The sequence below is a fragment of the Cupressus sempervirens genome, chromosome 3 (genome assembly GCF_028749045.1).
Source record: "Cupressus sempervirens isolate cs-2001-9-10 chromosome 3, ASM2874904v1, whole genome shotgun sequence".
NCBI classification, from domain to species: Eukaryota; Viridiplantae; Streptophyta; class Pinopsida; order Cupressales; family Cupressaceae; genus Cupressus; species Cupressus sempervirens.
In genome coordinates this window covers 1,098,516,662-1,098,529,704 of record NC_143120.1, presented here as the reverse complement: position 1 = coordinate 1,098,529,704, position 13,043 = coordinate 1,098,516,662, and the positions used below count along the sequence as shown (strand labels likewise).

Below are 13,043 nucleotides of genomic sequence, written 5' to 3'. Positions count from 1 at the left end.
ACATCAGCAAGGGGTATGTTTCCCTTGCTTTACTTGAGAAACAATGCTCTTAGCATAACTTTTAGGACACCATGTCCAAGATGACTATCTTGGACATCTTGATCTAGCCGAGGTGCTCTATAATTACAGTTTGCGGGCCCTTGCTTTTTGAGTCGGACTGAGTTCAGTGGAGAGGATCTAGACCCTTCTCCTCAGAGGCATCATGAGATGACATCGGCCCACTCCTCTCAGTATCATTTTGGTCGAGTTTGGGGCCCATCCCTTCGGAATCAGAGCCATGTTCGACCAGGTGCGGTTCCTCCATCATCTTCAACGCTTTGCTAATTCCACTAAGGGAAATCACAAATACTCTTACCTAGCTCATTGCTCCTCTGAGGTGACTATGGCATTGACTACAATGGTCAAGCCCATGTTGGTATGCCCAAACTTCCACTCTTTTGCATTTAATGGGGATTGAGATTGACTACCTTCCTCCTTTTAGTTTTCAATGCTCTCTCCTCGCTTCCCGATAGCAGTTAAATGGGCATGTCAAGATGGACCACTACAAGCAATATATTTTTACAACATGGGTTAAGCCCCCAGTAGGGTTCCGTTTGCGAATGGCCTTCTATTCAAAGCACTTATTGATATATAGGATGGGGTCATTGTGTGTCCTTTAGCTTCCTACCATTCTCAGTGTTGACGCACGCAATCTGCATCTCTTTAAGCTCATTCAAGATAGGGTCGCATCAACTCCTTACCAAGACAAACCACGAGATTTATAGAGGATCGTATTTGTCAACCATGTGACATGGGGAAGGTTAAGTTTGAGACACTTTTTTTTTGTTGCCCCATCCACTACAAGATCAAAGGGAGGTTTTATTGCCTATTCAGAGAGTGTTAGTTTCTCCCGTCCTTTTTAAGTCACGCAGATCAGCATTGACTTGCATTGTATATCTAGGAGGCCACGAGACTTCAGGTTCTAACCTAGTAGCTTTAGTTCTAACCTCTTCTTCTAAACATTGTCAGGCAAGCAGGGAAGCTCTTAATTCAAGGCAAGTCGCGATATAAGGAGTACTTGCCTATAACGGGTCTTGCAAAATTCAATAAGCTTAGTGCAAAGCTGATTCTTGGCAATGACAGTCCAGCTATACAAGAGAAAAGGGTTACCACTGCACAGTGTTGTCTGGAACAGGTTTCCTTCGGGTTGGAGCTAAGTTTTTGTCAAGGCACTATAGCCAACGTTTATTCTAAATTCTTGTACCTATTTGGGGTTACGGTTTGAAACGTGAAGGAAATCGAATCATCCCTTTTACTTTAAGGAGATACGTGGCTAGAAACAGTTTAGCGTAATTTATTTGTGCTTAGGCAGCATCCCCTCAAAATCCCCATTTGTCATTATTTTCGGAGGATATGATAATTCCCAGCACCCAAATATTGACACGTTTCGAATAAGTCGAGTGGATGCAATGAATAACTTCTTTAACGCATGGCTATCCAATTTCTGACAAAATTCTAAATTTATATCTGCACAAGGGAAGCATCGATATACGTTGAGTTTCTTTTGAGCGTTCTTTCTGTGGCTATGACACTTGTCGACACCGCCTAATACCGACTGGGAATCCATTGGTGGCAATTATCTTATTCTTCTTGGCAGTAATACAGTTTAGAAAAGACGTTATCCACCACATTCAGGGCGAACCAAGAAAGTCGACGGGAAAAGGACATCCAATTTCCATTAACAGCTATAACTCTAACGGCAGACAAAGGGAAATCGAATAGTTAGTAGTGCCAGCTATGAATACATGGGCAATAGAGGGCGCAACAGATGGAGGAGATGGAAATATGTCAGATATGTTGCAGTTGCGATGTGATAAGTGAGCCGGAAATCCAATATTGACAAGGTGAGCTGTGAGGAAAGTAAATCATTGAGGACAATTGTCCACTCTTATAATCAAGCATATTTTAAGTTGAGTTCGGGCTTGAGGAACCGGTAAGTAAATAAAAAGTAGAAGCGGTATTAAGTGGTCGACGACATGCATTGAAGTGGAGGAAACATTATCTGTGATGAGAACGAATAAAGAAGCTTTACTAACCATCATCGAATAACAAAAGAAACAAAAGAAACGACAACAACTGGGAATTAGCGAGAGCAACTTGGGCATTATTACTGTCAAGGTGTCGAGGAGAGACAAGCCAATCAGCGAAAGAAGAAGACTCCCCATGTGCTTACAGAATATCATCAGAAGGATTGCCCGTGCTTCTTCCTTATCTGAGGAAACGGATTTTGTATGCATCATTAATAGATTTCAAGCTTCTCGTGTCATTTCGGACATTGTATTTTAAATCATTTCAAGATCTTGAATTTCTCACAGATACTTCAAATTTATCGTTGGGTTGTTGCATTGTCATACTACGCACAGACCCAAGCGATTTTTGCTGGGCATCAAATCTGGGTTCTAGTGAGAAGTCTACTATTGTGGTTGGGTTATGAAAGGGCTCCAGCTCTGAAGTTTAAGAAATTGGACAAGATTAAAGGATTAACTGTTCATCCAACAGCATTGAGGTATCAGCAGTGTAGGAGGAAATTAGTCAGTGTTTGTGATTGCCCATTGTGATCCATTATTGGTGTGCATACTCAGTGCCTCATATATATTCCAGTACTGTGTATCATTCCTTACAAGCAAATTTTCTTCATTTAAGTGTTTACACTATAGTAAAGTGGTCTTAAATTCTTAGGATGTCACTTTTGAATGCATTTGTATTACTTGGCAAATCGATCTCTCATGGCGATTTGAAGCTTACAAACAGTAAGCAAACAGTAGTTCCAGCATCTGTACCAAGTTGGACTCCTTGCCAACTGTTTGCCAAAAACTCAGCCTGAATCTTCATAATAGGTTGGGTTTCCTATTTAATGCTGAAGTACAGTCTTATGCTTATTAAACTTTAACAGTGATTTGGAATTAATTGAATAACCTTGATGAATGGGGGCATATGGTGCTTGGGTGACAACTGTTTGATCTAATGTCCAAATACTAAACATTCAGCATTCAAAATTTCGAGAAAAAATTAAGTGCAGAACAGTAGAGTGAGTACAAACTCATCTAGGAGAAGGTACGACAGTGTGTGGTTATAACACAGTGGCATGAGTTCACGATACCTTGGCCGCATCCATCAAATCGTTTCACACTAGAAATGAAATCTGTGATATCAGAAGCAGACGCGTGAAAGGGGACCAGGATCATTTTTAAGCCGTCTTCTTCATACAATTGTGTTAGAATTTAAAACTCAGAACAGTCAGAGATCATTACAGCATTTGAATCAGTTAGTTAATCATGTTTACTTCAAGTACCCAGAAGCAGTGGGACATGAATATGGAGAAGCTTAAACAAAGTTTGAAAAGATTGGATGAAAATAAGAAAAGGATGAATGATTTGATTTCAGACCCTGCAAAACTAGACAAAGTGGCACGAAGTATGGTTTCCATTTTTAAGAGGACTACATCACAAAACGAAGAGAAATAGGAACAAGAGGTCTCTATAGTATCTAGAAGCCTCTATGATGAATTCCAAGCAATTAGTGACCATCATACAGCTGACCCTATGGAGAGCAAAAATCAAACCTTAGAAAACGAATCAGAAAATTCAATTGATGACAATGAATCCCAAGATCATGATGTGGATGGACACACAGTCACCTTCGAAGTGGAAGTGCGTGAAGATACTATTTTATTAGCAGCTTCTACCCCGCCAGTTGAGCCATCCTATGAGGTGCATAGCAGCAGAACCCTAGATATTGAGGTGTACCTAGATGATACCATACACGATGCTGCTGATCATATGGAGAGTGACTTTGATTCAGCCTCATATCACAGCGCGGATGACAAATGGGAAGATTTGTGCGGATATGTTTCGTCACAAGGGGATCATCATTTAGCAAGCCAATTGAAGGTTAATGATAGGATGGTTGCCACAACCATTAAGCATTTTGATGTTGCTCGTCAAATGTTGGCCACCTATGGTTGGGGTACTCCTTTGACAGATGAGCATGGTGATAGTGTTTTTTCCCTTGCAGAGATACATGCACTCCGAGAAGCTACTGGAATGATGAAACAAAATTACCTACAACTACTTGCAGATAGAGATTTTCTTCTCGAGTGGGATCTCATTTGTTATGTTGCATTGCAGGGAAAAGAGGAGAAGGTTGATAAGCTCACTCATGAGCTTGAGGTGACTACGGACTCTTTGTTTAGTGCCCAGTTAGCCCTTCAAGAGTCACAATTACAGATTGAGAAACTTACAGAGGAGTTGAGTTTGGCACAGTCTCCACCAGCTGCAGATATAGTACAGTTACATACAGAGGCAGTTGATGAGGATCTTATATCCGAGGGTTTTAGTGGGGATGTGGTTACATCTATCACAGATATGGTTACACAGGTTTCAGCTGGAATGAGTACCTTAATGGAGAATAGTAGAGAACCACTGGTTGTATCGAGTTCTCTTGAGGTTTATACCGTGACAGTTGATACAGGACAGTTTACTGGTAGCTCTTGTGTCACAATGGTGGATTCTCTTGAGAGTTGTTTGGTAGTGCACGACGCCACTCCGTCATCCACACAGGGCATTCGCAGAGTGTCATCTGGTTGGGAGTATAGCTCTCATGTTGATTTGTTTCCATCTCCTGGAAGCAAATCTGTCACTTCATTCCATGTAGCTGATTTCGGATGCCGGCTTGTTGATTTTCAGAGTCAAAGGGATCAGCTGCTTGATTCAAGTGTTTTTAGTGATGAACCATTGACAGAGGTTGGAGCATTTTGCCGCGAATACACAATGAGGAGTGCTCATCATTTTTCTTTTGACCAACGCACAGAGGACTTGATGATGCATCAGTGTGGGTTGGTTTTAGAATTATATCATCCTTTGTGGGATGGGTATTCACCATCTTCGGAAGGTGGGATTAGCAGATGCAAGTATCCAACTCAGTTGTTTGTGGGGGATTACTTGCAGGGAAAGCTGTCGATTATACATCATGCCGATATATATCCAACATGGTTTGCTACTTCTATGTCACAAAGTTCTCTTATGGGTACATGGTTACAGGACGACTATGATGTCAGTTGGCATGTTGGTTTGGTTAGTTATCACATCCATGGGAGTTTAGCGGGAGCTGTAGAGAGTTGTTGTGTTATAGATGCTACCAGGTATTTTTTCCTCTATATGGCGAATGGATGTGGGGTTCGATTGTTTTGGGATCCAGGTGGCGACAGGTTTGACACAATGTATTGGTTGATCAGGGATCCAGGTGTTGGCTGGTTGTATTTTTGGTTGTATGAATATTTTATTGTGGTCATGGTGTTGATCAGTGTGGAGCAATTTACAGGTGAGGTGCAGAGTTTTTTCAAAGAGTTATATGGGATCCAGGGATTTGGTTGAGAGATAGATTGCAGAGGGACAACTGGCTTCGTAGTTTGGCCAACATTGTTTTCAGTTTGGATTACAGGGCTGCCTGCAGACTCGTATGGGATCCTAGTACGAATTGCTTGAAGGCAAGCAATTTTAAGGAGGGGAGAATTGTAATGTTTCCTTTTGGAACATTAGAAAATACTAAGTCTTATTTCATGCAATATTAAATTGACTCTGAGACTTAGGCTCAAAATATCAAAAAGGTCGATTTAATGTTATATTAAGGACAAAGGGGGCAAGGAGGAACAAGATGAATTGCTTTAGGGAAGTGAAGAGCCACAAGAGAATAAGACGAAACCAGAGAGGAGCCGAAGAGTCTTGGTTTGTGTTTTAAAAGGAGAAAGTGGCTCATTGTTAGGGGGCTTGATTTTCTATTCAGATTTCCAGTTCTCTCTTGTGAGAGTTTTCAGGAAGCTTTAGCTTTCAGCCAATGTGAGGACGTAGCCCCTCATGCAGGCAGGCAGTGGACGAAAACCCATTGTCAGGGGAGATATCATTTCAAGTGTCTCATTGAGCTTACAGGTTCTTATCCTTTTATTCCAATCCAGCTATTGAATTCTGTATATAGGATTGGTTTTTTATGTATTGGTTATTGTATTGCTGTTGTATAATACAATAACGCTTGGTTGCCGGATGTTATATTGCGGTTGTAAAAGGCAATATCATTGTTTAGGGATTTATAAGAGTTTCTGGTTTTATCATACCAGTTTGTAATTCATGGTTGCATGTTGATATTCTGAATGATATTGTGAAATAACGGATGTATTCATCTGGAGAAACTTCTGGTTTTATTCTAGCATTGTGTTCCATCTTTGCTTACATCCGAATCTGATTGTTATACCTGAGAAAAGTGATTTGATTGGAATTTCTATTGGTTTCTGTGAATGTGCTGGAAATTATCTGCAAGGTTTATTTCTGAGTGTACTGTTTAAAGGTAATACCAGTAAATATCCTGTTCGGGATATTACAGATTTAGCTCTGTGCATTAAAGCCAAAATTACTTGAGCTTAAACAGGTAAATTATTTGCCTCTTTGGATCAAAAGTGGAACTATTAACCTTTAAAGATATAAAGGAAGAGATTTTCGTATTATTGTGAAGTAAAATGATGCAAGTCTTATGTTCTTTGTGTGGTAGAAGATGAAATTCTTTCAAACTGTCTAGTAACATGAGGAAGGCAGCACATACATCCCAACACTGCATAAGCCTTAAGTTCATGGCGGAAACGAAGTCTTCAAACAACTAAGTATGCATCGCTTGTATGAAAACAATGTACAGATACATAAGATTTGATGAAAGAACTTACAGAAAATCAAAAATAAAAAAAGCCCTTAGACTTTGACACCAAGCACTGAAGCAAAACAATTTTCCCTGTCCCCAGTTTATGGGTAACAAAACTGTCAATTCTCATATTCCTGAGGTATATGATGGCCAGTCTCGATGAGCCATTGCTTAAGGAAATAATCAGGGAACTCATAATCCACAAAATCAATTATAATGAAATTGATAACTAACACAATATTCTATTCAATCTCAGATATTAATATCACAAACTCTAAACCCATGTGCAACCATAAGATATGCAACATGGTCACATTTATTATCTTGGAATTCTCCACAGAGCATCTTCATAAACTAGATGCAACTGTAAAGTATGAATCTCAGTGGCAACCCTAGGCTGATAGTGTCAACTTTTGCTTACCGTGCCTTGCATGCAACATAGTTACATACCATATAGATAAGAACACAACAAAAACTCTTTTTTCGGAAGAGACAAATTCACTTTCTGATTTAAACTAGCTAAGACTTCTTTGCTCTAACAATTTCCATCATTCATTACAGAATAAAGCAACTGTCAAAAACCTCAAAATATGTACCTGCTGCAATTTTCCTACTTATTAGATCTATCAATTGTACTTTACAAAAGTGAGCAGCTATTGTAAAACATAATGTACCTGACAACTCAGAAGAGCCCAAAAAATGAATGAAAATTCTTGATCGATTAAACAGATCCCATATACGTAGATTTCCATCATCATGCAGAGCAAACAGCAAACTTTTCCCATGTATTTCTGATGTTGCTAAACTCTTAATCATACCAAGAGTCTTTCCCCTTCAAAATGCATGGAAAATGAAACAAAATTATTAACTATGACACCTGAAAAAAAACAGAATTTAAGTCCTCTAGAGTCTGCTTAATGCATAAGTACAGAATTATTTCATTGCACTGAGCAAAACTATTGATTGTAATTTAAAGAAGGCCTAGAAACCTGAATGCAAAGCTATCCTTCACAATTGCTACGGAAGGCCAAAAATAATAAACTAAATAACTAATAGATAAATCTTTTGTGCCTAATTTTGCCAGATGTGCTGAATTCATAGCCCAGCAATAATAAAAGGAAATTAATCAACAAGCCTTGTCAGCTGCATCTTTACATCCCTCTTAACTTGTACTCACTCATGCAAATAAAGACACACCCTTACTTTGCAAATTAGCAGGCATTGGTCTAAAGTGTGTATTTTCCACCAATAAATAAGAAATTGAAGAAGAAGAATACAATTGAGGCAATATATACAGGACTTTTTGAGTCCCGAGCCGAGCCAGGCCTCCAAAGTCTTTTTGCCTCTGGGCTCTGACTAAGTCGAGCCAAGCCTAGTCCTTGACTCGGCCGACTCGCCAAGTCCCGTGGCCTGGACTCTACAAGGCAGTCAGCCACTAAAAGGTTAAAAAAACAAAAAAAAATTCGACTTTTTTTTGGTTTATTGGCTTCTCTAAAACCTCAAAAGATTGTTAAATCAATTACAAACACAAGGAAGAGAGAAAAAAAACTTAGAAAAGAATATTGAGGGCAGCAAGAGAAGGTGGCTGCAGAATCATCCATGATCTATCTTAGATGTACACGTAAGAAGGTTGTTGGGTCAACTGGATACTGATATAGGCTACTTTGACCCTTAGCCTTCTAGGCTCTAGCTTTTATTCAATATATGTTTTGAACTTTTGATTCTATAGATTTAATATTCCATGTATAAAGTGGATGTTTGATAGTGACACTTTATATTTCTAATGTGTTATTAACTTAATTCCTTCAGAAATTCACATTTATACTTATGTGATAAATGTAAACTTGTATATGGGTGCAAAGTACCTTATACATATCTCAATTATTGTGTTGTTGATGTTAATTGATAAAATGATACATGAAAAAAGTTTTAAATTCTTAAAAATCTTTGAATTTCTTGGGGTTTTCAATTTGCCAAGTCCGGATACTGAGCCTGAGTCCAAGTCAAAAATCAGCTTGCCGAGTCCAAGTCAAGTAACTATGCTTGAGAAGAAAACATCTTCTAGCCACAATATTTTGCCATAAAAAGTGTACTAAAGTAGCACAGCATAACCTTAGATGCATTTAAATACCAGAATTAACTATTGATATTCCCTTAGTGATCAAATGTTTACCAAAGTACCCAACAATCACAATATGCTACCAAAGAAATTTCACCACCTTTATTCTTGATTTCATTGCTTTTCAAAATCATGTCCAGCATACAGCCCAGCTTCAACAACCATCTTTGCTACCTTATTGTCTAAGACTCCAAAACTACTGTATGCAGTTTTCACATTTCACTGTGAAGAAATCACAAGTTTAGGCAATTTAAAACAAATATATAGGGAAAGCACGATACTTCATAGGCAATCCTGTTGTAATCATTCTTAAATTGTAATTCACTAATTTTCGCATGGATTAACTACTGATAACAATTCTGATTCAGTTCTAAAAGAAAAGCATTCAGGATCAAACTACTGCGCTAAACTGAATACATTTATAAATACAGAGCAACAAGTCAAAGCCTTTAAACTCTCAAATTAACCAACACTGCATGTTGTCAGCGTACCTAGAAATGAGCCCCCATAAACGTCCCAATCCACCATCTCCATCTTTCAACTCAAAGGAACAATCTACAAAGCATGAAAATTGGTAAATACAAATGACACTCAAAGGGAAAAACTATGGTGCATGCAAATTCATAAAATCAAAAAGATACATGATCCCACAAAGTATTCTATGTTGGCTGATTTTTTTCCATTTCACTTAACAATACACACAGCAACAAAAAGCAGAAACTTGATTGATGCAATCTGCATGGGCATGATATGCAATGAAATAAATCAAAACTTCCAATGCATCATATTTGTAATTCTCACAGAGAATCCTTTTATATAAAAGCTATTAAACTGAAGATATACTAAACTTTATTTTTCTGAAACAATTATTTAATTCCTGAAAGGATGTCTCTCAGCATCAATTTCAGCCATACACCCTTAATGACCAGGGAGATTCCAGGCAGTTTTCTATGAGGTCACTGGTGGTGTGGAGTGTTAAGAAGGACCAACTTATCAAAGATGATAGTTGTCATTACATATTCATAGTGCTCTTTATCAGCTTCAGCAAAGTGTGTGTTTTATAATTCTAGAAATAGTAGGTTTGCTTCTAAAAACCCGCACCACATTAAAACTTAGTGAATGAAAGAATAATTATTAATTTGCATTGACCTGGACCACTATGCTTCATGTGCAATGAGGAGGCCAAAATAATGGTGATAGCAAAGGTATGGTAAATTGTTTACACCTCCAAGCCCTAGATTGGATTTATAAATATTCGATTCAGAAACATCTGCGATAGACAATAGAAGAAGAAAAGAGACTATTAATCAGACCAGGTCCCCAAGAAAATCCTGTCAACAAGGATTCCAGGTGATTATTCACTGGTTGTATTACTGACAAAAAGTTTATTTAAACTTAAAGGGAAGAATACTAAAAAGCTGGATTCTTTTCTTTATGTCTTGCAACACTTCCTAAAACTGTTTGTTGGAACACAAGTAAAACATTTGGATATAAATATGGTATCCTAGACGAGTTTTTTAGACATGGTTCATAAATGCTTAATGTTTTTTTCAAGGATCGCGAAATGACTCAAATGGTTACTTAGGCTTCCAGATTCCATACTACCACAGGAATTTTCCATTTAAGGTGGTTCCTTGGTACACAATGTAACATTTTGGTTTTCCCGGGTCTAATTTTAACATCTATCATAAGCATAGAATACAGTTTTAACTTCGACTTCATAAGAAGGCAGTTACATCATTCATGTTCAGGTGAAGAAGATTACCGTTAAAGTCAGTTAAACAAAATTGCTTAACTAAATACTTGAAATACTTTTTAATGAAATTACTTCAGAAATTGAAATCACATACCTCGGAAAAACTAAGACTGAAATTCATCTAAGTATGCTTCTGCAACCACCCGGATTAGTCCACAAATATACTATAACAATTTCTCAAATCGACTGCTATCTCAAAAATCATTGATGAATACCACTAAATACCATTATAACTTAAATTTGGGCATCACATATCATCTTACCAATTAGGGCATCAATTACCATCGATTTATTTAGGGCTTATGGTACTGCTTTACCACTTAGGGCTTCCGCGACCACGAATTCAATTTAGGGCTTCCGCAACAACGGATTTATCTAGGGTTTTCGCGACGGATTCAATTTAAGACTTCCGCAACCACGGATTCAACTAGGGTTTCTAATACCACAGATTCAGTTAGGGCTTCCAATACCACCATATCAATTAAGGTTCCAACTGTCACACAATCAATTAGGGCTTCGGATTTCTTTTCCTTCTGATTGCTTATCTGTGACAATTTCTCAAAATTAGATAATTACTTATATTCAATATTCATTTATATGAAGTAAAATGATGATAACAATGATATACTTCAATTTAATCTTACCTTCTCATAAACAAAAATGATAATACCTGTTTTCGATAGACAATTGATTTCATGGCTTATCTCTGTTTGACGCATATCTGATATCTTGAGAGAGGTGAAACATTGCCAAGGGCTTTACCTCCCAACCTTGGACCACAATATTTATCCCCACATGATCTCTAACGAGAAAGGCCCTCCCTACCCGGAATTGACAGGAAACATCTTACCATTCACTGGGCATCATGATATATAACACGCCATACGACTTGGCAGCAGGAGATCATCATAACAGGAATATGCATGAGCTATTATTAATGATATGTATTAAAATGTCATAACTGATATTACTGATTCTTATTGTTGATGAATCTTTCCTCACGCCCCCTCAACCTCATCAGGCCTCCAAGCCCGTGATTTCCAGGTGCTTGTTTAATAATTATCAAAGTGGAATTGCATGAGTTAAACACATTAGATTAGTTTGTGAATTTTCAACTTACTGATATCATTCTCTTTTTTTCTTTATCAAGTTCATCTACACCTCTCGCCATTAACAAGTCATCAAACCGGTGTATTCTCGGTGCCTGAACCATTACATCATATACCCATTTATTAAGACTTTACATCCTATGAAATTCTTTGGTGTTCAGAATTGATTACTTTTTCTGTCTATTATCTGGAACAAAAACATTTCAAGATAAAATCTACAGATTTATGGCATGTATGGTTTGATATTGAAATAATCTATATTCAAAAGAATCTCAAGTGATAGTTTTCGGTATTACTGGACAAAGGAAAACAAGATTATATAAGCACTAATACTTCCACAGTTGGCTTTCATTTTTAAACAGTAAACTGCTTCATAAGCTATCGTGCATACAAATTCTAAGGCGTTCTTGAGTAGTCAATAAAGGTAAGCAACAAGTCTTAATACTGTATAAAATATTTCTTAAGGTTTGGATCAACCCAACTTAAAAACAAAACAAGTACATGAATGAGAGTTGGAAGATAAAACAAGAAAACAAATCACAACCTTACTTGGCTTACGGCTATACAAAGGAGTTATTGTATCTTAGCGTGTTTGCTTCTTTAGTGTTCCGCTGGAACAAAAGACAAGAGATATGCAAAACGTGAAAGTTCAAATGTTAAATGCATAGCGATTGAGCAAGGTAATAGACGTATAGCAGGGTGATGAATGTATCGCAAGGTGGTAAACGTGTTGCAAGAAGAGTCTGAGATGGATATCCAATGTTCCCCATAAGCGACAAAGCCAACATATTTAATCAATCAAATCTGACCTTACGGCTAGGAGACTTTCATTTATCACCAACTCGGGTTACAGAAAGACAAATATTTGAGACCATGGCGGAAGCATGAACAAGCGGGAATGTTGTTACCTCCTTTCAAAAACGACAAGGCAGTATATAAAAGATATTGATCGGCTTTTCATCTTCTGCCGTTACAAGATTGAAATGCGATTGAAATTCCCATCGATTGGAAAATATGAAACATTAGAACAAGGGGTGAAAAAGTTTTATTAATATAATTATAATTCGAAAATTTATTAAAATCTTATATAAGTACTTTTTAAAACATCATTCTATTAATTTATTAACATATAAAGATGCCAAAAATATTTTTTTTTCAAATACACATGTATAAATTATTATTAAAAATAATACAACGAAAGATTCTTAAAATCTTTTAAGAATACGCTTTATATTTAAACTTAATTAATTAAATTTAAATAATTATTAACAACTCATGCAGTTCCAGAGATTAGTCCTGTTACAAGTCGCTTGGTCCTCTACCTGTCTGTCCAATGATG

At 37.4% G+C, this 13,043-nt stretch overlaps 1 protein-coding gene across 2 annotated transcripts in view; it reads right to left on the bottom strand.

Moving 5' to 3' along the window:
• LOC149570612 (nuclear pore complex protein NUP160-like) overlaps positions 1-13,043 on the bottom strand; it is a 278,470-nt gene that overhangs the window by 199,548 nt on the left and 65,879 nt on the right. For both annotated transcript variants that reach the window (XM_089823186.1, XM_089823185.1), the window contains exons 4-5: positions 9,331-9,394; positions 7,395-7,552 (exon numbers count right to left, since the gene is read on the bottom strand). In XM_089823186.1, coding sequence (XP_089679312.1) covers positions 7,395-7,552; positions 9,331-9,394 — 222 coding nt within the window. The remainder of the gene's footprint in view (positions 1-7,394; positions 7,553-9,330; positions 9,395-13,043) is intronic.